Source organism: Pleurodeles waltl, chromosome 6 (assembly GCF_031143425.1).
Source record: "Pleurodeles waltl isolate 20211129_DDA chromosome 6, aPleWal1.hap1.20221129, whole genome shotgun sequence".
NCBI lineage: Eukaryota > Metazoa > Chordata > Amphibia > Caudata > Salamandridae > Pleurodeles > Pleurodeles waltl.
In genome coordinates, this window is record NC_090445.1 from 966,960,125 (window position 1) to 966,988,004 (window position 27,880).

At 41.4% G+C, this 27,880-nt stretch overlaps 1 protein-coding gene across 1 annotated transcript in view; it reads left to right on the forward strand.

Annotated features, from left to right (window-relative positions):
- Window positions 1-3,984: 3,984 nt before the first annotated feature.
- The window catches only part of MARCHF5 (membrane associated ring-CH-type finger 5), a 212,255-nt gene continuing 188,359 nt past the window's right edge, over window positions 3,985-27,880 (forward strand). Inside the window, exon 1 of the mRNA XM_069239806.1 lies at window positions 3,985-4,338. Coding sequence (XP_069095907.1) covers window positions 4,292-4,338 — 47 coding nt within the window. The 5' untranslated portion in view covers window positions 3,985-4,291. The remainder of the gene's footprint in view (window positions 4,339-27,880) is intronic.

Sequence of the window (27,880 nt, forward strand, 5' to 3'; positions counted from 1 at the left end):
ACTTCCTGCCAATGACCACCCTGATTATGAGCATGTTCTACTGCACCATGCCAAGCCAGAACCTGATGAGTCAGTAGACACTTTTTACGCATGACTGAGAACTCGCAAGCACATGTACCCTCTCTGATGAAATGGGAGCCCTATCCATACAGGGTTGTGCATTTGTCGATGTTACAAAAAATTCCGGAAAGTCCATTCCATACAAACTCTCCAAAGCCAGGGTTTCCACAAGGAACCATCACTGCACACACCAGTTACGACACAAACCAGTCAACCAAATATCCAGGGATTGGTAACATGGAGAAGGGACAACAAGCCACACTCACCCCACAGGTCCTGCAGAAACTGTGGAGATCCCTTCCCACATACCGGGGAGAGCCCTGCATTGCACAAGAAGTTCTCAGCATGCAGTAAACTGAACCAATATGCAAAAGTGTGCTGGCCAACTCCCATGATGAATGGCAACCCAAAGAAAGCCAGATGACAAAGATATGGAAGATGACAGGATAGAAGGTACCCTAGACATTGTTTAGGCCCTAAAGCAATTGTACATACAGGCCAGGCCTGCCTAAAATACTGGGTGCAAGTGAAAGGATAGATCCCAACACGTTATCAATACTGGGGTGCCAATAAATATAATGCTGGAGCTCTTGTAGGCTGTAGAAAATAAGCCCAAACTCAAGACAACCCGAGTCTGGATGTACGTTTATGACAGGATTGAACATCTCTCGCTAGCCTGCATGTTTGCAAACGCCATCAGCAGTAAGTGACACTTTACTCTTATCCAATTATAAGGCATCAAGAAGGCAGAGCCATGCTACTTATTGCCAGATCACTGAAGGACTCACATTAATACAGTTTATGCTTGGCGTACGTATGTTGGGTCTTAAGTCGCTGCTGGGAGAATTCATGACCCTATTTCAGGGAATAGGACGCATGAAAGGGAAGACAGTGTGGCTTCACTTCAAACTTTCTATTCAGCTCGTATAGGTTGGGTCAGTGGTGGGTGGCTTTCCATCTCAGCCCCAAAGTGTAGGAGGAGCTAAAAAGGTAAGAGGCAGCCGACAACATTGAACAAGTGGAAGGTCCCAACCTGTGGATGTCCTCAATTGTGGTGACTGAAAACCAAAGTAGCAAGGTGTGGTAAGGATGTGTGTGGATAGGCAACTCCCCAATCTAGCCATCAAGAGGGAGAGATATTTAATGCAAATAGTCGACAACACTGCGACTGAGATCACCAGGTCCTGCTGGTTTTCAAAAATGGACCTCAGGTCGGGGTACTGCTAACTCCTCCCAGCCCCCGAGTCACAATACATAACTACATAATCAAATCACCTGGGTCCCTGGCGCTACAAGTGCCTCAATGCTGCCATATCCATCGCTATTGAAGTGTTCCAAGATAAAGTGTATTGGCCAAGATCCCCAGGGTCCTCGATGTCAGTGATGGCATCATGGCACATGCTTCGACAGTGGAAGAACAACTGCAGCGGATGACAGTTGTGTTTTGCAGACTCTAAAAGAATGGCCTCTCGCTTCACAAAGTGTGAATGTTTGATGATCAAGATATGCTTCTCTGGCCACTGATTCTTGGTGGCAGGAGGAACACCATGTCCAACCAAAGTAAAAGACATACGATCTGCTTCAGGGGTCTGAAGTTTCTTGGGCATGGTAAATTACTGTGGACACTTCACAAAAAATGTCACTCCCCTTGCAGCTCCTCTACGAGAACGCACAAAAGTCTTCTCCCTGTGGATATGGGGAACAGACATTCCAAAACACAAAAAAAAACATCTAAAGACCCTACCTTGGTGGACAGCGATCCCCGGAACAAGTACCTTCATTTCTGGTGCATCACACACAGGAAGACTACATCAAGGTGGCCATATGCGAATGGGGAAGTCAAATGCTTCATGAGACCCCTGGCTAAGAAGATCTGCATAGCTTATACTTCCAACTAAAGAGTAGAATGGGCCATCTACTCATTTTTAGGGGAGTACAGACAGACCCAGCATATGACCACATTAGTAGTTCCAAGTATAAGGTGTTTGGGCCGTCAAGTTGCTGATATGATTCCCACGATCCAGATTAGGTGGCAAAGACCACACGTGAAGAGGTGTTGTTCCCATGTTGAAAAACTTGAAATGCACAGGTTATCAAACGGAGAAAAACCCCAAGCTGACAACTGCACTTGGACAATCTTGTTCTCGCAAAAGACAGATATCCGGCGAGCAAGTTCTGGCTCCCTTTTGAACCTACACCTTCGAGACTTTCCCAAGTTTGAGGCACCAAGACATCTGTCAGGAAAAGAACTCAAACTATTACAAGGAATATATCTTTCTTTAAGATGCTTTGGAGTACGGAAACTAGACAAAGACCAAGTGATGAGATGGGTCGAGACAGAAGTGGACAAAGGCTTTGAGGAAGTTGCTGATGGAGGCATAGTAAGGTGAGAAGAGCCACCCCAGTTAAAACAGCAGAAAGGGATCTAGGCTGACCGCTCAATGACTTACACTGTGAATCCGAGCTCCATTGTCCACTCCTGCAACAAAATCTCAGAACCCGAGAGGAGGGATTCATCAAATCAATTTAAGACCTGATCCAGTTCCATCCAGCAGTACAATGATTTTGTGATTAAGGAGCTCATCCATGTTCATGTTCTTTTTTCATTAGTCTAGGATTCTCTGTTTTATCTGGGTTTAAAGAGGAATGTAATGCTGGGCGTTCCCAACACAGGGACAGTCAAGAGTGTTTTCGCAGGAAGCCTACCACAGAGCGTAGGCTGCAATATAATACCCGGGGTATAGATAAGTTGCCATCACCGTGTGAAAAAAATGGCTTGTGTCACATCAGAAGCCATTGAAGCCCTAAAGAACATATTGTGGGGTCAGAACAGTTAACGCAGTGGTTTCTAACCTGCGGTCCAAGATCCCCCTAATGGTCCCGTGAGGCCTTCAAGGGACTTGTGAGTGTGCTACAAAATTAAAGGAGATTAACATTAATATATTAAAATTAATAAAGTCTACCAAAAAAAAAAAGGAAGCAAAATTGAAAATGAGAAAACCTTTTCTGTATTTGTGAATTAAACAAAATATTTACAGATTTGAGAAGTTGTTTGGTATACACTTGCTTTTATATATTGTTTTGAGTTTCAAATCATAGAAATTGCTTTTTTGGGGGGTGGGGGAGCTCTAGCTTCGTAGGGGGCCCTAAATTCCTGTAATGATTCAGTGGGGGTCCATATAAGTCAAAAGGTTAAGAGCCACTGAACTAAGGTAAAACTTAACATACGTGTCAAGCGTTACCTACTTAACATTCACACTTCTAAAAAGAAACATGACTCCAAATACTTTCATCAGTGGTTTAACGGAAAATCAACGCTGCCTCCCCTAAAAAAACATCTCTCAGTATTTATGCGTCTCTTACCGACATCCAGCGTCCGGGGATAGGGGGTCACACAAGCGCTTACAGGACGTTGCATTACGCACCTAATATAACATCACCCGCTTTACAAAACTGCACCCCACTCTCAAAAAATGATTTTTCTACATTCAATTAAAAGGGAACACTTATGACCCCTTTAAAAATTTGGCTACGCCCTCACTCCAGAAACACCAGGCTGACGGATAGGAATAATAGCGAACCGTATTAAAAAACTCAGATATAAAACAGCGAAACATCCTCGAACTGAAACGATTAATAAAGCCTGCGAACCCGCGGCTGTGGTGCCGATGTTCTGTTTCGTGTCAAGTTTTCTTCTAAAAATCTCCACGTTACAGTTACTGAGGTAAACGTTCAGGAGAACAAAGCGCAAATTTTCGAGCGACGTCGCCGAAACCGGAGGCTCCTGTTGCACTGGCAGCCGGTACAGACCCGTGACGTCTTCCAAGCAGGAACGAGGAGGACGCTCTGGAGGGTTTCTCGGTGCGCCACCGGTGGGGGGGGGAGCGCGCGCACACGCACGGAGTCGCACTTTGACGTCAGCGCGTGACTGCCGCTTCCTCCCGTCAGTGCCCAGTGGGATCACTCCGATTCTGATGCTTTACCTCACAGAAGGGGCAGGCGAAGCCAGAGTCCATTGCGGGGGCCGCCGCTTTACCGGGCGGTGGGGGGTTAGCAGCCGTTTTAGTGGCCTCGGGGAGCCGGGGCCAGGCAAGAGGACGTCAACAGGCGTGCCAGGTCCCGGGACCTGGTGGCTGCGTGGACGTAAGGACTGGGGAGGTAGCGCAGAGGCCTGCAGTTGGTAGTGAAGTGCACCCAACTGGCCCCCACCGGACCCCAGCGAGCAAGGGCCATGTCGGACCAGACCACCAGCGTCTCCCTGCCACAGGCCCTGGATAGGTAAGCGTGGAGGGGCTGTGGAGAGCGCTGTTGCTCATGGAATGACGGGGTTAAGGGGCATTAGTGGCTTGGCAGAATTGGAGGAACGGGAACTGTGACAGTTATGATACAACCACCGTTTTAGACCAAGAAACAGCTCTTCCCGGTGTGGCACTCCGTGGCAATGTTTATAACCATGAGTTGCACACATATTAAGCCCCTTCTCAATTAGAAATCCATACAACGCGTACTTCTCCACCAATGTCCAGTTGCGTTTTTTTGCAGAAAATCTTTATGTATTGAGGATGTAGGCACGGTCCTTAATAGAGAAGAAAAGCGCGAGCCGAGTCGTCAAAAGAAACCAAATGTAAACCAAAGCAATCGTCCTATAAAACAACAATAGACACGATTTCGGATTATAAATAGATTGTTATTTGAACTCGTATAACACTTGAGTACAGTAGATTATTGTTGTCCTGGGGCATGTTCTTCCTTGTGTTTTTTTTTCTCTTTTAATTAACTCCTTTTAATGAGAGGATGGTACGGCCAGAGCTGCTGATTTTAGATCTGGGGAACCAGGTTCGAGTCTCGGTGTCGGCTCGACATCCTGTGATTCTGGGCAAATCACTTAATCTCCCCATGCCTACCAAAAATGAATGTTTCCCTGTGTAGCGTAACTAGTGCTCATGTAGCGCTGCATTACCTTGGGATTGAGTTCGCAAAACTGCTTTTTCTTTATTCTGGCTACATGCATGGAGTGTAACTCTAGAATCCGTCGCTTGGAGCTGGACTGCATGGATGCTAGCTGTTGGACTCGCCTTGCTTACTAAATACAACTTAAATACAAACCCGTATTTACCCCAGACGTCTAGAGAGTCATTCTGCAGTGGTCCAACACCACATATTTGGTGACGAGCAATGGCGAGGATTTAAATTTAGGTGGCCCATCAACATCTTAATCGCAGCGGAGTGCTTCAGTTGAGCGGACTCTTCACCTTTACATGCTGTAGTTACCAGGACTACTGAGTTCGCAATCGACGAAGTCCCATGGTTAGGTGGTGTCGACAGGAGCAGAGGAGACGCATAAAGGCTTGATGGTAACAGGTGTGGCACTTCGTGAACCATCGGAGACACTTTTTCAACCAATGAACTTCGGCATTCAGGCATCATGCGAGTAAATGTGCAGACACATGTAACGCCTCAGTACACAGTCCGATGTGCGGCCACTGCTTAAAGTCACAGAGCAGCGAGCTGAAAGGAACGCAAAATGTATTTATATACATTTGTATTATTGGTTCCATTCTTCAGTTAGGACCCCAACAGCAGAATCAGCAGCGGAGAGACATTCCAACATTAGCACATGATTTATTTTTCTTTTCTCCATTCCTCACTTCAGACCGGCAAGGTGGGGAAGTTTTGTTGATTGAAGCAAAGTGCTACCCACATAGATAGGGGAAAATTTGAATTTGTGGTGCGTGGCATGTGTATATACTGATATAATTACTTGCTAAGCACAAAGATGTATTACTTAATAACTTCCTGAGCACAATGATTCATCATGGCCGGTGGCGGGCATGTTAAGCAACCTCAACACTTTTTGGCAAATCCTTGCAAGCCGGTTTTGGAGTGGAAACATTGTATTTGCGCATTTCAAAAATATTTAGTAGCCATAGATGCTGGATGTTATTCACTGAATAAGAAATTGGCTCTACTATTTTACTGCTTAGGTAACTAGGGTCAGAAAATATTTGACCATCTGCCGGAAATACAACCACTTAGTGATGATTCAGGTGATTCCGGGAATTGGGATGTCTTCATAAAGGTGGAGAAAAAGACAATAACAACATTTTTTCAGAGGAACCTAGTATTGTATTAGAACTTTTTATTTTGGGTTTTAGCAAAAAAAAATGTGCTGGAGAAACTATTGACCAATATGTAGCTGTTCTAAGGGTATTGTCTACTTTATGTAAGTTTGACAGTGCAGTAGATCAACAATGCATTAGGGATCAGATTGATTGTTATATAAAAATATTCAGGAGCATCTATTATGATGTACAAATACTACACTGAAAAATAATAAGAATTGTGAAGGGGGATTGAACGTTCTGTTCAATCTGTGAAAATATTGGAGGGTGCTGTTGCGTGTGACAAGTCAGAAAGTGTGAATGTACCTGTTGTTAAAAAAAAAAAAAAAAAAAAAAGTCCACCTAGAGGAAGAAGTAATAACGCTGTTCTTCGCAGTGGTGCATGTTTTAGTTGATGTTCGCATAACCATATGGGCAATAGTGCAAAGAGTCCAGCACAAGGGAAGAAGTGCATCAAGTGCAATAAAATTGGTCACTTCATGAGTGTGTAAAAATGTAAGGTCTGAGGTAAAAGTGAGTTGTCTCAGATGATGATCAACAGGAAGTTAGTAATATTGCAACAACTACTGTTCTAACCGTGGAAAGTAATCACAATGGAGGTGAAGTTACAAGTAAGAATGGACCATATTGTATGGTGCCGAGTGGTTATGTGGATTTAAAAATGATGGCAAATTCAGGGTCACCTGTGACAGTGTTGTCGGAAAAACATTTAAGTCTTTATTGAAAAAGTTGTAGCTTAAGAAAGCGGATATTGGAGCAGTAACTTATGGGGATTCATAGACTGAGACATTGTTTTTCTTTTTTTTTTTTTTTTTTGAGGCCGAGTTGCACTTTTGTGATAGAATAATTGTCACTAAAATTTATGGAGCAGTAATTGTTAAAGACTTAATGGGATGGATAGATCTGGGCAGGTGAGGTATTATGCTGAGACAACGTACGAGCATTCCTAATATATTGGTGGAGCAAAAGTGTGACAAGGTGAATTAAATATTGAACAAATATCCCCAAGTGTCTGCTAATAAAATAGTTACTACGAAGGGATTAGAGCATGAAATAATTTTTAAGCAGAATGATACATATGTGGGCACAAAGTATGTGATGTTCCTTTATGTATGAGAGAGCAATCGAGAAACCCTTTAGATCAGTTGTGTGCTGATAATATAATTGAAGCTGTGAATGCGACAGGATGGTAAGTGCAATGGTGATAGCGAAGAAATAATAAAAATGGCAATATTCGCCTATGTGGTGATTTATGCTCACTAAACAAAAATAGTGTTGTAGACTGTCACCCCCTGCTGAAAATTCTCGAAGTATCCAAAGTTCGGTGGAGCAAAATGGTTCAGCAATATTTATCTTGATGCAGCATATCATCAGGTACCTTTTGAAAGAACGATCTCATCTTATCACATTCTTTATTCAGTTTGGAGCTTTTAATATTTGCTCTTAATTAGCATCTGCTGCTAGTGTTTTCCAGAAGCTAAAATATATATTTAAAGATGTTCCGGGGGCGCAAGCCTTTCTGGACAACAATTTAATAATTGCCAATCCATTGAGGAACGTAACTGTATATTAGATAAAGTATTATCAATTTTAAATGCACATGGAATGACTGTATTTTGTGACAAATTCATGTTTTTGACCAATACAGTAGAATACCTGGGACTTTGCATAACATCCAAAGGCATAAGCCTAAAAAAAGATCTGATCAATGCCTTGAGAATTGTACTGTGTCCAGAAAACAAGGAGTGTCTTAAAAAGTTTATTGCTTTAAATGACTACTGTGTGAGATTTGAGTGGATATGTTTTGCTCTTCACTGCTGACTGAGCTGAAATACACATACAAACACATGCTTTCTCTCTTTCTCTCTTTCTCTCTTTCTCTCTTTCTCTCTTTCTCTCTTTCTCTCTTTCTCTCTTTCTCTCTTTCTCTCTTTCTCTCTTTTTTTTTCTCTGGAATGCACCTTTTAGTCTAGGAAGTATATTTAACTAATCACTCTGCAAGGCTCGTAAAGGAAGGTCGGTACAACTGAAAGTGCACATTTAAAATGTGCACAACAATAAAATTAAATCGTGTAGAAAGAATCTTCAATCTATAAACAGCAAATATATACATGTAAAGATACAGATACATATATATATATATATATATATATTCATACACAATGCAAAGCAAATAATTAGTAAAAATTCATCACCATGGGGCACAGTTGTTCCTTCAACTTTCTCCCAGCACTTCAAGCTGCAGACCTGAGATCGACTGTCAAGAGAAATCGGATTTATCCTCACGGGAGATGTCAGGCATTGACGCCTCAGTCCTGACTGAGGTATCCGATTCTCCCCACCATCAATCCTGGGTCTCTTCTATACCATAAACAAGCCAGAGAGGATTTCTAGACTCCCCCGCTCTGCTGCCTTTAAAAAAATGCTGGCTACTTCATGTCATGTTTTGAAAGGAACATGTTGGAATTGGCCAAAATCCCAAGGTGCCCTCTCTCAAAACAAAACTGTCCCCTACAGTACCATAGATATCATCCTAGTACATACTTATCTGCCTAAGCCGTTGAAGAACACACAGACACGCAGAATAAAAACATGAGCATTTTGAATTGGTGGCTTTCATGAATTCACAAAAACTTACAGAAGTAGACCAGGAAATCGTACTCCAAGAAAATATTTGTGAATTGTATTTCAGCACTAGTAAATATGCATGTGTAGATTTGCTCATGTGAAAATGTATTCAGTGTTTACAAGTACACATTCCCTCCAACCACTTTTTTCCCAACCCTCGAATAACTTCTACTTCTGCCATTGTCAGGAGTACATTTCCAACCTTTCTCATTATGGGAAAAGTTTTTAGAGAAGAGCTGGTGAAAATCCTTAAAACATGCAAGTTAGTACGTTTGCAAACTCAGACATTCCAACCCTAGAACTATTGGTTACTGTTTCCTCCAGCTCCAGTATGTAGATCTGCGTAAAGGTGGCAAAATATGGAAATTGCTATAGTAGGGAATGAAATTGCAAGTATTCAAGCTCTACTATAGTAGTAGCCCTGGCATAATCAGAGAGGCTATTATCAGAGCTCTTACATTTGTCGCTGCACTAAATGGCTCCAGTGGTACAAGTAGATTGTTTTGCAGGACAAGTAGATTTAAGAAGCAACGTGTCCCCTGGACAAGTAGATATGTTATTCAATTCCACACCTCTGTGCTTAAGAAGCAGATCCCCTGTCTCAGCTTCCAGAGCCTCACATTGAGGAGAAATCCTGGGTTAAGGAGTCATTCATAATCCAAACTTTATTGTAAAGCCCTTCAATTCTACCTGGCTACTCATGAGTCACAATGCACCAGCCCCACTGATCCCAGAAGTCCTGGGACACAAATTGTTATCCCTTACATAAGATTATTCCACTTTAACTGTTTATGGACAATATAGGCCTATTCCACGTTTTCAAAAGCCTTTTTTTAAGCATATCCTCAAAGTCTGTGTGAGCCCTAATTTATATAATATGTACATAGCCCTCTTGCTGTAGTTATTCAGTTGTTTGGCTTAAGTGTGGTCTCATGGACACCTAACTCATGGTTTGTATCAGCAAGAATACCAGTATGGCACAAGAATCTTTTAAAGAGTGCCTTGTTAAAGTAGCACATTGGATGGAATCTAGCTGCCTTAAACTTAATTCTGGTAAAACAGAAATCTTGATGAATTTATTTATTTATTATTTATTTTTTTTAGCATCCCAATCAAATAGGTGCAATGTGTGGTGGCCAAATGAAGTGGGACTCTTCTAGTTCCTCCTAACACAGTGAGAAACCTGAGGGTCCGATTTAATTCAGATCTTTCTTTTTGTCCGAAGATATGAATACTTGCTGCTATCTATTTTTCTTTATAATGTTCTTAAAATAAAAAGAAGCTTGCCTTTCTTTATGCTAGTACATAAAATTCCAATGTCCATGAGCTTATTACTGCCAGTCAAGGTTATGCCAATTCTTTATATCTAGGTCTGCCTCAGTATCTCAGGCGTTGTCTTCAGGTACAAAATACAGGACTATTTCACATGTCACACTTCGAAGTAAGAAACAGAGCTATGTATAACTATGTAACCAATTTATTCCCAAACCCACTACCCTTGGTTTCATGCTTCCTTATCAATACAGCCCAAACCTTGTCATATTGCCCTTATACATTATCTGTATGCCAGGAATTGCACTGCTGGTATGCTTGCATGTCAGAAAAGTCCTCTGAATTCTACATTTAAAACACTTGAAAATACTCTTTGCTCCCAGTTGTGGCCTAGTGGGACCCATTTGTCACATGCAGGTGTAAAAGGCCCTGTTGTTGCAAATCCTGGGCACAGTCTACCCTTTTGAACCTGTCCACTGTAAGCCTCTAGATCAGCAGTGCTGCACCTCATGCAAATCCAGGCAGTCTTTCCCCATGGCCTTAGATCTAAGAAGTGTGGCTATAGATCTGCATCACATATCTGCTGTTAATGCGAAGTTTTCTGCAGCTGGAGTCCTCCACATCCATTTGGTCACCTACTAAAGTTGTGCTGCAGTGTAATAATGTTCTGAATCCGGTACTCGCAGGCCTCCCTCTTTTATCAGCAGATGGAGCTTGCTTTCGTCCAAAATAATGTGGTCTGAGCTCCCAATCCCCTCTACAAGTCTCTTTCTTTGAATAATTTGATGGCAACACCACCAGCAGATTATTGAAATAGTATAGTAGGCTAGGTAGTGATGTGTTGTTTTTTTTTTTCTTCTTTTCCTGAAGTTATTGTCCCCATTACTGACTGGATGCTTCCGCCAGACGGCAGCACTATTCTGTAGTGCCGTGATAACTTTTCAGTTGCCTGCTACTACATCTGAATTTCTATAATAAACTTGGACCCACCAAAATATCTAAATTTAGGATATTCCGCTTTGAGGTTCAAGATGAGGCGAGGTCCGGTCTAGTTGCCTAACCAAAAATATGCATGATTTGTCCCAGTTTATTTTCATGTTAGAAAACCTTTGTTTAACTTCTTCAGATGTTGGGCCTAACCCTTTGTCGCATTCACCACATATAGTAAAAAGTAATATCCATATAGTGTGTTGAGGCAGCTATTTTTGTACCCCTCTCCTTATGAAACCTCTGTTACGTTGGCTAAAGGTTCCATTGCCAGTGCGAATATTAGTGTTCTAAAGTGGACACATCCCTCTCTAATCTTCTACGAGGGCAAAACAACTTGCCCCGTTACCTACCCATGCCATTGGATCAGTATACAAGGCAGGACATAAGCTCATTTTGTGCAGCTCTACAGATATCTAGTACACAGCAAATTAGTGTGATGTAAAGTGTCCCTAAAATAAATCAGTTGTTCTGAACTTGAAGAACTTATAATAAGTATGTCAGGCAATTTTTTTTGTATATTGCGTATTAATTGAACAAAGTAGGGGTACGTTGGTCACTATTAAAATCAGAATTTCCATATTGCATTCTGTTACTTTTGTTGTTAATTTCATTATTTTAACATTGCTCAACGGTTGCCTTCCTTTGTAAATACTTAAACATATGTCTAATTCAGTGTCTATTAGAAGGTCTTCCTTCCTTGTTTTTGTTTGTAAACATAAGCTGCAAAAATATAGACTCAGAAGCTACACAGCCCAAGTATTCACTGTACATAAATATTTTTCTGCAAAAAGTTTGTTACATTTTTTAATCTCGCAAACTTTTATTACATGTTGTGTAACTGGGCTAACAACTCCCAGTATAAATGGGGGTACATGCTTTATATATTGATGGAGTGGGTGTATAATGTCCATAACAAACATGATGGCCTTAATGTGATTACTTTACTTGGTGACATAATAGTCAAAGAGGAGGCCAAAGGGAAAGCAGCTTGTTTAAAATTCCATTTGAATGTGAAACCATTGTTGAAACATGCCATTCAACCACACACTGGGTTCCAACTTGCAAAACTTGATAGTTGTTTTTAATTATATTTATCCTCTTAGCTTATGAGACTTACCAATCCTCCATTTTGAGCCCATTTGTTGGGCACTTTGAACATAAGCCTTCGTCACTTTATTTGAATAAACTGTATTAATGCCAAATTTGTGTCTTCCTCCCTCTCCCCACCCCAACACACACACATATGTTGGGGATTCTAAGGTATCCAAGGTTTTTGTGTATTCTCCTGGAGAGAACCGAAAAAAAAGCCAAATGAGATATATATTAAACAGACATTTGAGGTGAGCAAATCTAGAGTGTCACTGGTGTTGCAGGGTACTCCTTACTGGAGCTGCTTTCCATCGAAACTTGGGAACTACAGAGAGTTCTCTCTTCTTTTTTTGCATAATTGATGCGCGACTCTAACCCTAAAAGGGCTTTGTTTTGACTTTTACTGGGTGTTCCCTTCTGTTTATACAAAGCTAAATCCCTCTGAAGAGCTTTAATGAGAGTGAAACACGTGTCAGGGGTTGCTTTTACTCATTCCAGGTGGGCCTGGATGTTATTTTACCAATCCAAAGCTGCAATACTGTGCCTGGAGTGGTGAATGGCTTTTGTCATTTTGCAGCTCGGCAAGGATAACACTGTGACAATCCTATGCTTAAAGATTTTGCTGTACAAATGCAAAATTCTTTGTCCCTATTTAGCTTGGCGTGGATAGCACTTTGCTGATACAAGGCTTAAAAACTTTGAAAGATAAACAGACATTTGAGGTGAGCAAATCTAAAGTGTCGCTGGTAACCTGTTAGGCAATTTGGACCTTTGTGGCAAATACCCAGAGTTGGTAAATGAGTTGCAGCTTATAATGATATTTAATTGTGTACCAACAATGCAAATTTGTATGGTAAAATCTAATGTCTGAATAATTAGTATGAAGGAAGGCTGCATTTTTTAAACTGTGCCTAAGATGCTGATAATTGTGGTTATTTGAACAACTATTAACTTGTGATTTAGAGGGCATTTTGCAAAATGTTGTCTTTCTTGCACACTTGTATACATTTAGAGACAAAAATGGCAAGATAATAACAAATGTCCAACTATTCCATATTCCCACATTTATCCCATTTAAAACAGTACCCCACTTGTGTGGCTGGGGCTGTCACCTGTGAAACACTAGGCTCCAAAACGTAATGTGGTGACATCCAATTTTCGCCATTAAAATTGGCTCATTTTGATGAGTAGCTGCTGGATTTGGGCCCGGCCGCCACCCTTGAATACCTACTAACCCTAGACAGGTATGAAAATTAGACACCCAGGAGATTCCAGGGTGATGCATTTTCTTACTGAGAATTTCCCGCAGGCCACAAATGTTGGCAAAAAGCATGCATTTTCCTAAAATTTCTATGAGAGAAAGTTGTGTAATGAGCGAGGATAAAAATACCCAACGTCCCACATTTCTCCTGAGTTAAAAAAATAATAATAATCAGCAGCGGCAAAACTTTTTACAGAATTTTGAGACGTCCATAAAAACTCAAAGAATTAAAACATTCAAGACAACTTACATTAAAAGAAGCATCCTACAAATTAATCAATTAAAATGGCTATGCTAATTTCATAAAATAACTTCAATCTACAGAATTGAAAACCCTCCTTTATATGGCTGGTCCGATGATCTATGACAAGAATGGACTGAACTGTTTTCTATTAAAAAGTAATTACCAAGACGTACACAGAAGTGATTTAACTGGGATGTGGAGTGCTCTAAAATTATAGTTGAAGACCTTAAGAAGACAAATTCATAGTTACGTAATCAAATTAAGTTCACTTTGCAGTAAAGTATTATGGTAATTTCCCCTCCTGCTATCCATATTATATGTTGATAATTTTACCACAGTTGGTAAGAATACAGGGGCAACCCCTTGCTTTATTGATAATACAGCAATGAAGGGCAGTAATGATAAATATATTTACTTTTTAAAATGTACCTGGTTGTAGACCCATTTGCTACTAGATTGCGGTACATTTTTAGACCCTTATCAAAATGCTTTAAAATTGCTGGTCTAAAAATAAGACTGCTTTTCATACTTATCTGCAATATAGTTGGTGAGCGAAAGGAAATTTGAAGATGCAATGTTTGTATTATGTAATTTTTTGTGCAATGATTTTTTTTTAAAAATATATAATTGCACTATTTTATGTCTGTATTTTGAAAGCTCTAACCAAGGAAATAAAAGTATTGATAACTAACATAAACCAGCATTTGCAATGCAATGGGTCTCTCGCGTTTGCTCGTGTTAGAGCCATTAGCTTTGTAAATTCCTAACTGGACTTTCCTTGCCACATAAAATGAAAAGTAAATCAGTTGACCTAAGCGAGCGATTCAAAACGCCACAGCTGGCAAGAGTGTGAAGGAGAGACACAAAAGAATAAAGAAGTTCGCTTGCAGTCAAATGTATCTGCAAAAGTGCAGTTATCCATGTAACTGGGTCGACGGTCAAGGCAGTAACAAAACTGCCCCAAGGAGTCACAAATGTAAAGCATTTACCAATGATGATAAAGGTTTTTGAAAAGGCAAGCCCTTGAACGAGTGATAATGATGGGTGTGGTTAAAAGCCCACAGATAGATTACAACACGTTTGAGTGTTTGCACGCTCGACCTAAGAAATGGCACTTAAAACTTCCTTCTCGACTACTTATTAGTTGTGCAGCTTTGTACCTTGTTTCATTCCTGATTGGATCATTTACTTAATTGCCTCTCTACCAACCTGATGAGTCATCTCTTACATGATCATCTGCAATACTCTTCATCAGGACCCTTCTTTTGTTTACTGACTGCCTCAACTATTAGATTACTGTTGCCTATTCTACTGAGTTTGCTTGTATAGAGCTCTAGCTCTCATAAAGCCAACTGTCGGTTGACCCTCTGCTTATTCCGGCTTATTGTTCTCGGGATGTGCCAGCTAGATGAAAGTCATTGTTTTACTTCTGGTATCAGTCAGTAATTCACTCTTTTTTCCACTACGATTGAGTCAGAAAAGCAAAGTTATCAAAAAAACAATGCAACATGATGATAAAAATCTGTTTTTGATACAAAAAGACTTTTATATAGGGCCAGAATTACATAATCACAATATATTCCTATGATTTGTCCTGATGTTCAAAGTCACCCAAATTAGATTTAAAACAGCTAAAAATATAGACTCTGGTGAAAGTTGCTGAATTAAAAGAAATGCCTCCTTTATAGGAACGAATATTAACCTTTTTAAAAAGTAGTAAGAAGAAACGTTTCCATGGAGAGCTGTACAGTGTGCAAAATAACATGTGAAAAGTGATTTGTGGTAAAACATTGTCATAAGGGGAGGGAAGTAGTGTTTCCTTCTATAAGCCGGCAACTGGGAATGCCAGTAGGAAATGCAAAAGTATTCAACCAAAGCGGGTTAAATAAAATCTAAACTAAGGATTTCTGACAATAAATAAGGTTCTGTGGCCTTTATTAAAACTAGGGGTAAATAATCACTCTCAACTGGGGTCCTATCAACTTAACCATCCGCTTGTTCCCATACATCTTACAAATCTTGTCCAGAATCCCACATTTCACTTACCAATCAATTATGTTTCATGTCTTTAAGCCAGGGGATATCTAAAACTTTATCCAACCTTAAACAATCCTTTATCACCGCTTTCGTGAAAGTGGTTTCCCTTTTGACCCAAATTGAGAGCCATAACATGATGGGGGTGACTTCTAATAAAATATAAGGCGCCCCAGACTCTGTGTTTACAAGTAGAATTAGGAACTGCTAGAAGCCAGAATAAAAGCAAATTGTCTATCTTGTGTAGGGGTACAGGTTTAATATACCCCCCAAGCCTCTTCCCCATACCTACCCTCTGAAAAGCATTTTGCCCTATTGATTTCCAATTAATGTCTGAATAGTGTCCCTCCTAACTTTGAGGCATACCCCTTAACTTCCACAGATCTCTAAATTTGTTGAGTTCTAATAGTACACAGGTATTGTCAGTGAAATGAAGCTGCTAATTGTACGCCCAGGTAGGTAAAATGGGGGACTCCATTGACATATAAATTATCTGTTGAATGAGTTTTGATTTTAGAGCCCCAAAGCCCACAGTCATAATATAAGATGTGGCTGAATTAATATTTAAATCTAAAAAAAAAGTTTGAATGAATCAATCAAAAGTTGAAGGCCATTTTGCTGTTCTTTATAACAATACAGCGTTGTCCGCATATAGTAAAACTGGAACTGGCTGTCTCCCCACCTGTGGTAAATCTTTCACCTATCATCTAAAAATGGTCCCAAACTGTTAGTATAAAAATGGAGCCGATTCACATCCCTGTCTTAAACCTTTTCACAGAGGCTAGTTTCTCTGTACATGTCCCAGTGAGTGCATAACAAACCCTAACTCGTGTGTCTTGATGTAACATCCTTGAAAGAAGTGATCAGAGGCTTTTCCACTCAAACAGCCTTCATCAGCAGCAATAGCGTAGACCAATTCACAGAATCAAATACTGCTGTTAAATCCATCAAACCCATGTTGAAGGTGCCCTTCTTTGCCTTAGTATATATGCCCGTTATCAAAAGAAGATTGAGACAGTGCTCGATTTTTCCCAATCCTGGGTGAAAGCCATGCTGTACATCTGAAAAAATCCCTTTTCCTATACCCAACTCTCAAGTCAATGAAGAATTATTCTGCCTAGGCTCTTTACCATGGAGTCGAGGAGAGAAATCGGGCAATAGCAGGAAGGAAAACTCATATCTCTTTAAAAAAAATAAAAAATAAATCGGAACTACGACTGCCTTACTTATGTTTTCATTTAATGAGCCCCATCCTGTCAAAATCAAACCTTGTCCATTGCAAGATATTGTTCTGTCTCCTGTAAGACTTTGTTGTATCCCCCTGTTAGAAATGGGGTCTTTGGTTAGCAGTCAGGTTGCCCCCTGTCTAAGCAAGGACCCTCACTCTAGCCAGGGTAAAGGAGAAACATACCCAGTTAACCCCCCCTTCACCCTCTTGATAGCTTGGCATAAGCAAAAAGGCTTAACCCAGAAGCCCTGTGTAAAGTATTTGTACCAACACACAGTAATAAAGTTAAGCACTACAAAAATGTACACCACACAGGTTTAGAAAAATAGACAATATTTATCTAAATAAAACAAGACCAAATACAATAAAAATCCACAATTAAAAATATGGCTTGAGCAATTAAAAGCAGCAAAATAGTGCCTAGAAGCACAAATGCTGCAATCTGATGTTAAAGCGGCGCCATGACGAAGTTTTTTTTCCTTCAACGCGAAGCCACTGGTGCCGTTTACGGAGTCACACGGACCACCAAGTACAGTATTTTAGTATGGAAAACAGCATTGTGGAAAACAGGCCGGGGCATGGAGTCGGGGAGCGAGGTGTCGCTGGATATAATGCGGTATTGGTTCCGGCGCTGCAGGGCGAAGGAGTGAAGGCGTCATGAAGAGGCGTTGGGTCCTTGCTGTGGACCAGTGGAGGTGAGGCGGTGTCCGTTCCTGGGGACCTCCGGCAAAGTCGAAGTCATGATCCTGCTGGGCGACCTCACGGGGTCGCAGTCATGTTACAGGCCCTTCGATGGAATCTGGTGTCACGAACGGCAAGTCTACGAGACTCCAGTTCACGAGTGCGTGTCGACATCAGCGGCTGCGGCGACATTGGGCCTACGTTGACGGTGGGGTTGCCTCGGCGAGGTCCACGGATTCAAGTGTAGGCAGGATTGCAAGCTTCGTGCAGCGCCGTCCTTAGCAATGTCACATGTAGTCGTCCGCCGTTGTTTCACAGGATTTCACCTGAAATTCACTTCCAGAGGTCCAGGAATTGGAATGGCACCCGCTGGCAAGCTTGTTTAAATCAGGAAAACTGCAAGAGCTTTTCACTTCTTTTGATTTTTTTTAAAGCAGAGAAAGCGATCACAAAGGAGATATTTATGGCAACTCGTAACTTGTGCACAATAGATCATTACACAAAAGCTAGAATCTCGGAATGGGTTTACAAATCCTGCCACAGAATATGTTTTAACTCTAGTATTCATTAAACTGATTTGACTATCTTTTTGCAACTGCTTTTTGGTACATGGTCAGACTTAATTTTTCACCCGTTTCTAGACCCCTTTTTTGCTGGCTTTAGTACTCTGTGCACTTTATGCCTACTAATCAGAAGTAAATTGCTCACATTTTTAACATGGTTAAATTGGTTTATTCTTATTTAACACAGTTAACATGCTCTTAAGTCCCTAGTATATGGTGTAGGAAATGCGCCCAGGGCCTGGAAGTTAAATACCACTTGTGGACTGTAGCACCTATTGTGCCATTCACGGAGTGCGAGTACAAAACATGATTACAGGCATACCAGCATAACCTGACTGATCCAGTGTAAAGCTAGTAGTGCAACCTGTCAGAATAACTGTTTTTGACAAGCAAATAACTCAGTTTGTCCTATTAAGTCACCCCAAGTGGGACATTTAGAAAATTAATATCACCATGTCCATACAGTACCAAGGCTCCAAAATATGTTTTCTCAGTGGCAGTCCTAGCCGTCCTATCCAGAAAATCAGAATATCAGTGAAAATATTAATTCTGTATCTCCGGTTTGGGACCAGCTAAAAAAATAATTCAACTACTCCTCAAAATATTTATTGAAAAGTCTATTGTGAAGTTGAATATTTAAAACATATTTAGGAAAAGTGACTTTTAGTAAGTTACCTTCTCTCTTCTGAAGCTCATGGAGGCTGATTTACATTCACTCTCCAGCAGCTGTTAATCAAGTACTTGATGTTAATGAGGTGAGAAATTCCTTCAAGAAGCTATACAACAGAGCACTTTGATAGTTTTAACTGAATGGACAGGATTGACTCCTCTGAGCCTAGCTGTACATTCAGGGTGGGGACTCCTATCCCTCCTATTGACATCACAGTGCCAGATCCCCCTCAAGGCACATGTGGAATGTTTGTGTGTTTGAAAGTGATCAAACAGAACCACAACACAGTTCCTGTGTATCCCCTGCCTCGTTGCTAGAGGACCCTGCTTGTCCTTCTGTGTCTTTCTAGACTTGGGTCTCCTTTTTTCTTGTGGATCAAGGCGAATCATGATTGTGATGTTAAATGTGGGAGGAAATTAGTCATTTCCATAGTACATTTCTCCTATACATTCACAGCACTCAGAGACCATGTTTAGTGTCTTGCAAGAGTTTGGTGATTTTGGAATTGGATTTGGGCCTGTTTGCAGTAATCCAGAAAATAAATAGTAAAATCTTTAGGAGGCCAGGGCCTAGGGACCTTTACCTACTTGGTTAGGGAGTGCCCATGTCCTGTCCCACACCCACTAGATAGTGCTAACCATAACAGTGGCAAAACAAGGCACTGTCAGAACACGTTCTAGACCTATAGAAAAAAAAAATGAGTACTAGTCCTGCTTTCTTTGTCCTGAGGACAAGGGGGAGCAGGACTGGTCCTTCAGGTCAAAGAACAGCACTCCAAGGGTCAGTTGGCTGACCTCTGGCTACATGGATACAACAGGCTGCAAGAGGCCTTTTTCCCCAAAGTGTCTAGCTGACCAGTGGCAACTGGATCTGGATCTGGACTGGACTTTGCTTTTGGTCACTGCTGGTCCCCCCACCCTTAAGAGTCTCTAAGTGTTTCCCCTAAGGCCCCGAGAGCCTTAGGAGTGTACTCCTGTGGTTGTTTGGGCAATAGAAGAAAATGTTGACACATTTGAAAACGTTTCCACCCAAGCTTCAGCGGAACCCTCCAAAAAAAGTGTCCAACTAGGAGTTCCATAGCATCAGATTGAATTTCAGCTTTTTTCTGTGCGAAGACCTCAGTTCCTCTGAAAAAACATGACATTCTTGATTTAGAAGAAACGTGAACATTTTTTGTAGAAAAAGGTGACAGCACTTGGTGCATCTGACCCGGTCTATCGCTTCCAAAGGGTATCATTGTTGCTTAGTGCATTTTGGTGCTACTTTTTATTTCATACTTACAAAATGTATATTTCCTGAACTAGTTAATTGTTTTTTTTTTTTTAATTCATTTTTGTGCCATTTTGTTCAGTTTTAATCTTTTCTGATTGGATTTGGGATTTTTATTGCTTAGTTTGTTGGCTTTATTAACTGTTTGTGCAGGGCATACATATTTTACACATTGCCCTAATTTAAGCTGGTCTGCTCTGTACCATAGCTATGAGGGGGTTGAGTTCAGGTTAATTTAGTGACTTTAAAGGTTTATACTGCCAAGAATTATTTTTCCTTGAGGTTGGCAGTAACCCACCCCTAATAATAATAATATCCACGTTTTCACTGTATGTTTAATTTTGCAGTACAGATTGTGCTTTTAATCTTGTCTACAATGAACATGAAATAGCAGGGCACCAAAGATGTATTCAGTTTATGGGAAAAGTGATGGTGTGCCCATATGTTAACAGGAATAAAATGCCCTCTATTAAAATGATATTCCAAGTCTTCTCAGAGTTCCATGACCTTATAAAGGATCCCAGCTTTTGGACTTGTTCCTCTGTATGGTCATGGAACTCCTCAACGACTTACAATATTCTCATGTATCGCAATGGATAATTTAGAACAAATAACAAGAAAAGTTATGGCAAAGCCTGACCAATTTTTTTTTAAAGTGTATTGTTAAAACCAACAGGCCTCATAGAGTAGGTTGTCATTACACTTTGTTGAAAGCTGAAATATTGTTTTACTTGAAATTTCACAAATTACCATAATAGGCAAGAATTTTGGTGTTGGTTACCCACTCTGAGAAACACATGGACTGGGACCTTTTTAGTGCGACAATCCTTTTTTAGTCCTTTTCAGAGGGCTGTATATTGTTTTGCCAACTGTAATTTTCTGTTTATTTTGATGTCTTAAGACTGTGTGCTTGATAGTTGCCTCAGTTATGGCGACAAGTCAGTAATGAAGGATATTGGCTTGATTGGTTCATATGCGATGGATATGTCATATGCTGTAAGACCAGTCTTTAAATAATGGAAACAAATACAGTCAGCCAGGCATATTTATTTGACATTCATATATTAACCCCTTCTGTGCCGGGGACGTAATGGTTATGTCCACCGGCACAGTGCTCATGTGCCGCGGACGTAACCATTACATCCTCGGCACTGAGCTTAGAGGGAACGCTAACGCTCTCTCTGTGGGCTTCCTTCCCACTCCCCCATCCAAGGCAGGGATAGAAGGGGAAGCCCTTCCCCTTCCACCCGACCCCTTCCTGACGCCCCCCCCCCCCCCCAGTGACGTCTGATGATGTCAGCGCGCATTTGAGCGCTGACCTCGTCAGAGGCCACTTCCCCATCGCGATCAGAAGAGAAATGAAAAGCATTTCTCTTCGGATCATGTGATGGGGGCCTGAGAGGCTTCAAGGGGAAGGAAAGGAATTTATTTTAGGCCATTTCTCCCCCCCCTCCCCCCCCCCCCCCCCCCCCAGGGGAAGATTGGCAGATTTTTGTTAGGCCAATCTGCCTCCAAGGGGGGCAGAAACCACTCAGGCACCAGAGATTGGTGTATGTGTGTGTTTTCTCTAGGGGGGCACCCCCTTGGGTAAGGGTTGCTCCCCTTGGGGGCACATTACTGTTGGCCATATCTGCCCCCCCCCCCCTTAGGGGTAGATGGGCCTATTTTTGGAAGGCCCATCTGCCGCCAAGAGACCAGGGAAGTCCCCCCCCCCCCAAAATAAGAGGGTGGGGGTACAGCCATACCCACACCCCAAATAAATGGGGCCAAAGTTGTTCTGCCCACCAGTGGGCAGATGGGGCAATTACCTCTGATCCACACCAGGGGGGGGGCAGGCAGAAAGTCTACTAGATGCCAGGGAATTAAAAAATAAATAAATAAATATTGGGGTGGTGGCTACAAACCAGATTGGGCCTGGTTATGCCCCCCACCCCAACTGAAGGGCGTAACAGTTTTTCAGCTCTCCCCCGCACTCTAAAACATCTTATCCCACAGCAAGCAAGAAAACATTTGATTATTTTTGGTTTTGGTTTTACATTTGGGCCATGAGAGCTTGGCTAACTCTCAAAATCGTCCGACTTGGAATGGTGAGGGCTGCACTTTATGGACTTTAGGACTCTGCCATGTAGAGAAATCCACAAGACCTAGACACATCTGAAAACTAAACATCTAGGTGATTCCAGGGGGGTGTGTTACACATGCACCCCACACCTTTTTTGTACCCACAATGCCCTGCAAACCTCCAACTTTGCTGGAAATCACACAGTTTTCTCACATTTTTGTGATGGAACCTTCCGGAATCTGCAGGAATCCACAAAATTCCTACCACCCAGCATTGTCTCATCTATACCGATAAAAAATTCTGCTGCACTTGTCAGCCTAAAAATGTTTTTTTGCAAACTGCCCTTTTGGACCCCCTTTGGTTCCCCCTCAATATCCACATGTTTTTGGCTCTTCCCTTTCACAAGCTCATGGCCCACCTACACAAATGAGGTATAATTTTTACCGGGAGACTGAGGGGAACATTGGGTGGTATGAAATTTGTCCCAGTGGGTTGATCCCACACAGAAATATGGGAAAAATTAGATGTTTTTATTTTATTTTATTTTTTTAGCTAAATTTGAGGTTTGCTGAGGATTCTGGGTAAGAAAACATTGGGGGATCCACGCAAGTCACACCTCACTGGACTCCTCAGGTGTATAGTTTTCAGAAATGTCTGGGTTTGGTAACTTTCCCTAGAAGGCTGCTGAGTCCAGGACCAAAAACGCAGGTGCCCCTCACCCCGCAAAAACAGGTAGTTTTGTATTTGACAATTTTGATGTGTCCAGATAGTGTTTTGGGGCATTTCCTTTTGCCGGCGCTAGGCCTACCCCCACAAGTGAGGTACCATTTTTATCGGGAGACTTGGGGGAACACCGAATAGCAAAACAAGTGTTATTGCCCCTTGTCTTTCTCCACATTTTCTTCTTTCCAAATGTAAGACTGTGTGTTAAAAAAAAAAAAAAAAAAAAAAGACGTCTATTTGAGAAATGCCCTGTAATTCACATGGTAGTATGGGCACCCCGGAATTTAGAGATGTGCAAATAACCACTGCTTCTCAACACATTATCCTGTGGCCATTTTGGAAATACAAAGGTTTTCTTGATACCTATTTTTCACTTTTTATATTTCAGCAAATCAATTGCTGTATACCCGGTATAGAATAAAAACCCATTGCAAGGTGCAGCTCATTTATTGGCTCTGGGTACCTAGGATTCTTGATGAACCTACAAGCCCTATATATCCCCGCAACCAGAAGAGTCCAGCTGACATAACGGTATATTGCTTTCAAAAAGTTGACATCACAGGCAAAAGTTACAGAGTAAAATGTGGAGAAAAATGGCTGTTTTGTTCACCTCAATTTCAATATTTTTTTATTTCAGCTGTTATTTTCTGTAGGAACCACTTGTAGGATGTACACAAATGACCCCTTGCTGAATTCAGAATTTTGTCTACTTTTCCGAAATATTTAGATTTCTGGGATCCAGCATTGGTTTCTCACCCATTTCGGTCACTAACTGGAAAGAGGCTGAAAGCACAAAAAATATTAAAAATGGGGTATGTCCCAGTAAAATGTCAAAATTGTGTTGAAAAATTGAGTTTTCTAATTCAAGTCTGCCTGTTCCTGAAAGCTGGGAAGAAGGTGATTTTACCAACGCAAACCCCTTGTTGATGCCATTTTCAGGGGGAAAACACATGCCTTCTTCTGCAGCCCCTTTTCCTTATATTTTTTTAAAAAAACACAAAAAAGGCTCTGCACAGGAGGGGAAAAGGCCTCGCAGCGAAGGGGTTTAAGTCAGTATAACTTTAAGGATGGATTGATATTACACCATGTTAATACCTGTAGATGGGCATTTGATTAAGTGGAATCTCGCAGACAAATCCAGTGTGTGGAAGATTTGCATTGTAATGATTCTTTCTAAACCCTCTAAGGAATGGTGCAGGAGCCATAGGTAGTTATAGTTAGACCTAGTTTCCATAGGAAATATTTTTTTTGTTTTGCCTATACCTTTGGCACCATTTGATGATTCTTCACGAAATTTTAGAACCTAGTTTGCCAATCACTTTGCTGCCGTTTGGAAAGTTTCAGGGTGATTTATTAAGCAGGGGGATGAGAAAGTTGGAGTGGGGGGGGGGGGCGATGTTTGGGAGGCTGCCCCAAAACATGTTTTCCCCATGCAATTTTCCATAGGTATTTTAGACACAACTACACCACGAACCACTGGACGGAATGGCTCCAGATTTGACTGAAAGCCATATCTTGGACCAGAAAGCATGCGTCTTGTAATTTGGTGTACATCGGTTCAGTAGTTTCAAAGTTACTAAAGGAAAAAGAAATGTAGATATCTAGTGACTTAGGTCCTTTGCGGATCCTGCGGAAAGGTAAGGCTCATTCCACTGTAGTTTTTCAGAATTCTTACTGTACTTGACCAGGTTACTCGAGGTTAAGTTTTGTCTATCATATTTTGACACTTCAAAGCATCTTAAACAGCTTCAGGATTAAGTATATTTACTTGTAGAATGTTCAACTCATTGGGTTGCTATCCTGGCCCTTGGAGAAAGGGGAACTAGCCTATTGCAAAGAGCCTGTTTTTAAGTTTCCTTCAGAATTTTAGGAATATGCTGGCGTCTGGGGTGGGGGAATCATTCCAGGGGTTAGGAGCCAGGTATGAAAAGTGGCAACGCTGGCTCTTCGGTTGTATGTTGTTTTGCCAGTTGTAATTTTCTGGCAAGGGAGAGAGGCTCTCGGAAGGCAGGCGGACCACAGTTGTCAGGTGTGGGTGTGAAAGCTGATATGGCTGTTCAAGTGTATGGGTCATAGGTTGTGCAGTGATTTGTATGTGTGCAGAGTATTTCGAAAAGGGCTCAGTTGTGGATGGGGAACCAATGGTGTTTGGTGTAAGGGGATAGGTAGTTGCTGGTCAGGAGGTCCATTGTAAGTCTGGCTGCTGTGTTCTGGATGACGTTGAGCATCTTGATTAAGTTGAACTGAGAGTCACATGTAAAGTGCCATTCGATACTGTGGCGTGCTGGCTGTAAGAGCTTGAGTTGATTAATTGTCCCATGGATGTTGAGAAGCAGCCATCTGAAGATGTTCCTGAGGAGCTTTCGGGTGTTTAAACGGGAGGAGGCGATAGATTTAACCTGTCTGGACACAGTAAAATGGCATTGATCACAATCCCTTGGTTCCAAGCCTGGATTGACGGGTAGGGTGTGTGTCCTAGTTCTGATGAACAAACTTGACTTGTCATCATGGATAGTGTGGAGTTTTGCAGAATATATCAAGCTGTATTAAGTTCATTGTTGTCAGTTTTTGTTTTACGATGACAAATGATTTGCACAAATCTACTGTACTTCTTTTTTTAGCCATAGGCTGGAAAAATTGTGATGGAGCGGGTTTCATACTTGGAGATCCGCGATTTGCGGACATGCTGTAGAACAATTTGTCTGTCATAGTTGTTTTAAATGCATGCAAAAATTACTATCGGAGCTGAACCAGGCAGTAGGGGAGCCATCAGTGCCCTATGTACTCCTTTGACTTTGAAAAATGTAGACTGTCATTTAGGCGTCAGAGCATTTCAGGGGGGTGAATTTAATGAAATATTTACTTGTCCATAGAACGGGTTGCTTTGTAAATCTACTTGTCCTGTAAAAAAATGTACTTGACCCTTTGGTGCCATGTAGTGTGGTGACAAATTATGGCTGCAATCTCATTAAATAATAGCCTCTCTAATTATGCCAAGGCTACTACTATGGTAGGGCTGGAATTCTGCAATTTCAATCCCTACAATAGCAGTTTCTTATTTTGCCAACTTTCCACAGATCTACATACTGGGGCTGGAGGAAGCAGCGGGGCTGGAATGCCTTTGAGCCTGCAAACCTGCTAATCTGTTCCCAAAATGAGAAAGTTGGAAATGTACTCCTGACAGTGGCAGAAGTAGAAGTTCTTCAAGGGTGGGGGAACAAGTGGTTGGAGGGAAAGTGAACTTACAAACGCTCAATAGATTTTCACATGAGCAAATCTACACATGCATATTTGCTCGTGCTAAAATATAGTTCACAAATATTTTCTAGGAGTACGATTTCCTGGTCTACTTCTGTAAGTTCTTGTGAATTTATGAATGCCACTAATTCAAAGGCATGTAACATGCACTTTTGTGACTTTCTTTAAGAATTGGGTCCCTAATTAGGTCTGGCATTAACAAAGACATTTTGTTTTTATTAAACTTATATTGGATTGCTACACAAAGTAGTTCTGTTCAGTGCCCGGAACTACTGTGGCAATCAGTAGTGTAATTAAATTGGAGAGCCTTCCCTGCAAAGACACCCCACCCCCCTACTACCTCAGGGTAGGTGCTATGCTGAGGGGGCCCCACGGAGGGGGGCTCCAGGCCCTTTGTTAAGCCACTGGTGACAATGTGTGCATTTTGAGACAAACTTTTTTTTTTTTTTGTTTCTTCTTGGCAGTGTTTGTTAAAATGGTGAGAGCCTGGCAGCTCGCACAACACCAAAGTGTTTCAAAAGCAATGTCAAAACAGAGCGCGTTCTGGGAGCATTATACTTGGCCTCATATTGTTAAACTTTCCAAACCTGTGCCATTTTTGCTACTGGTTGGCTCAGTAAACGGAACGCAGTGTGAATTGATTCCAGTTGAGGAATGGGTCGGTCTCCCTGAAATGAGCTGTGTTAGAAGCAAGCCCACACTGGCCATCTGTTAAGTGGCATTGTTGTTGAGTCAAGTTAAAATGTGTGATAGTTGACAAGCATGCAAAAAGAATGACTTCTATGATCCTCTGACTCTAAGGAAGAATGTTGCAACAGATTTGGATGTCGGATATGGTGCTTTAGGAAAGCTGTGAGAGAGGAAATTATTACAAAACCCAATGTTCTACTTCTCTGAACATATAAACAAGAGGTTGCATCAGCCTTGTACTGGTGAAGAAGGCCCCTACCCGGGCGACAGAGTCTGCTTCACTCGTGATAGTTGGATTCTGATGGTGCTGCTGAGGAATTGAATTTAACTGGATCCTGGGTTGTGAAAGGCGTCCTACTTGAAACTGGATTTGCAGTCCAGAAGCTAACATCATTCTGTTGTGGAATTTATCATGGAGACCCAATCGTAGGTCTAGTTGGCTGGCGTCAGAGCCACATGTTTTTGGAACATGTCCCCTCAGCTTGTCAATATTTACTTTATACGCAGCATTGTGGGGCCACAGGTTTGCTATTTTTATATCTTGTGTGGGGAGGAATAAAACATGGCTACAATAGGTTACCATTTGAGTAACAGAAATCACATAAGCGATTCTTGACTTCGTTTCACAGCAGCTTTGACCGTTCAGGACCATATAGCTTCCTTTAGAAAGTATCCGAAATACTGGACAAATCAAAGAGAGAGGAGTACGCTTCAGATAGCATGCTTCCAAGACACACTGCCACTTTTAAGGACCTGCAGTGTCCAGCTTAATTGCATGATGGAACGCAGCTGGCTTTGTCTATGTTGTAAACAGGATATGTCATTCTGAATAATATCAAATGCAGATAATGCTATATTATTTAAAGTGTAATTTCTGTTGGATAAAGTGTTCATGCCATTATCGACAACAGCTAAAGCCTTTTTCCGTGTTTTCCTTATCAATCTGCCCTAAACGTGCACCAACTTCCATCTAGGAAAGTTTCCTGATCTTGTTATATATGGCATATAGGAAGCGTTTTGAGCGTGGCTTCCTGGG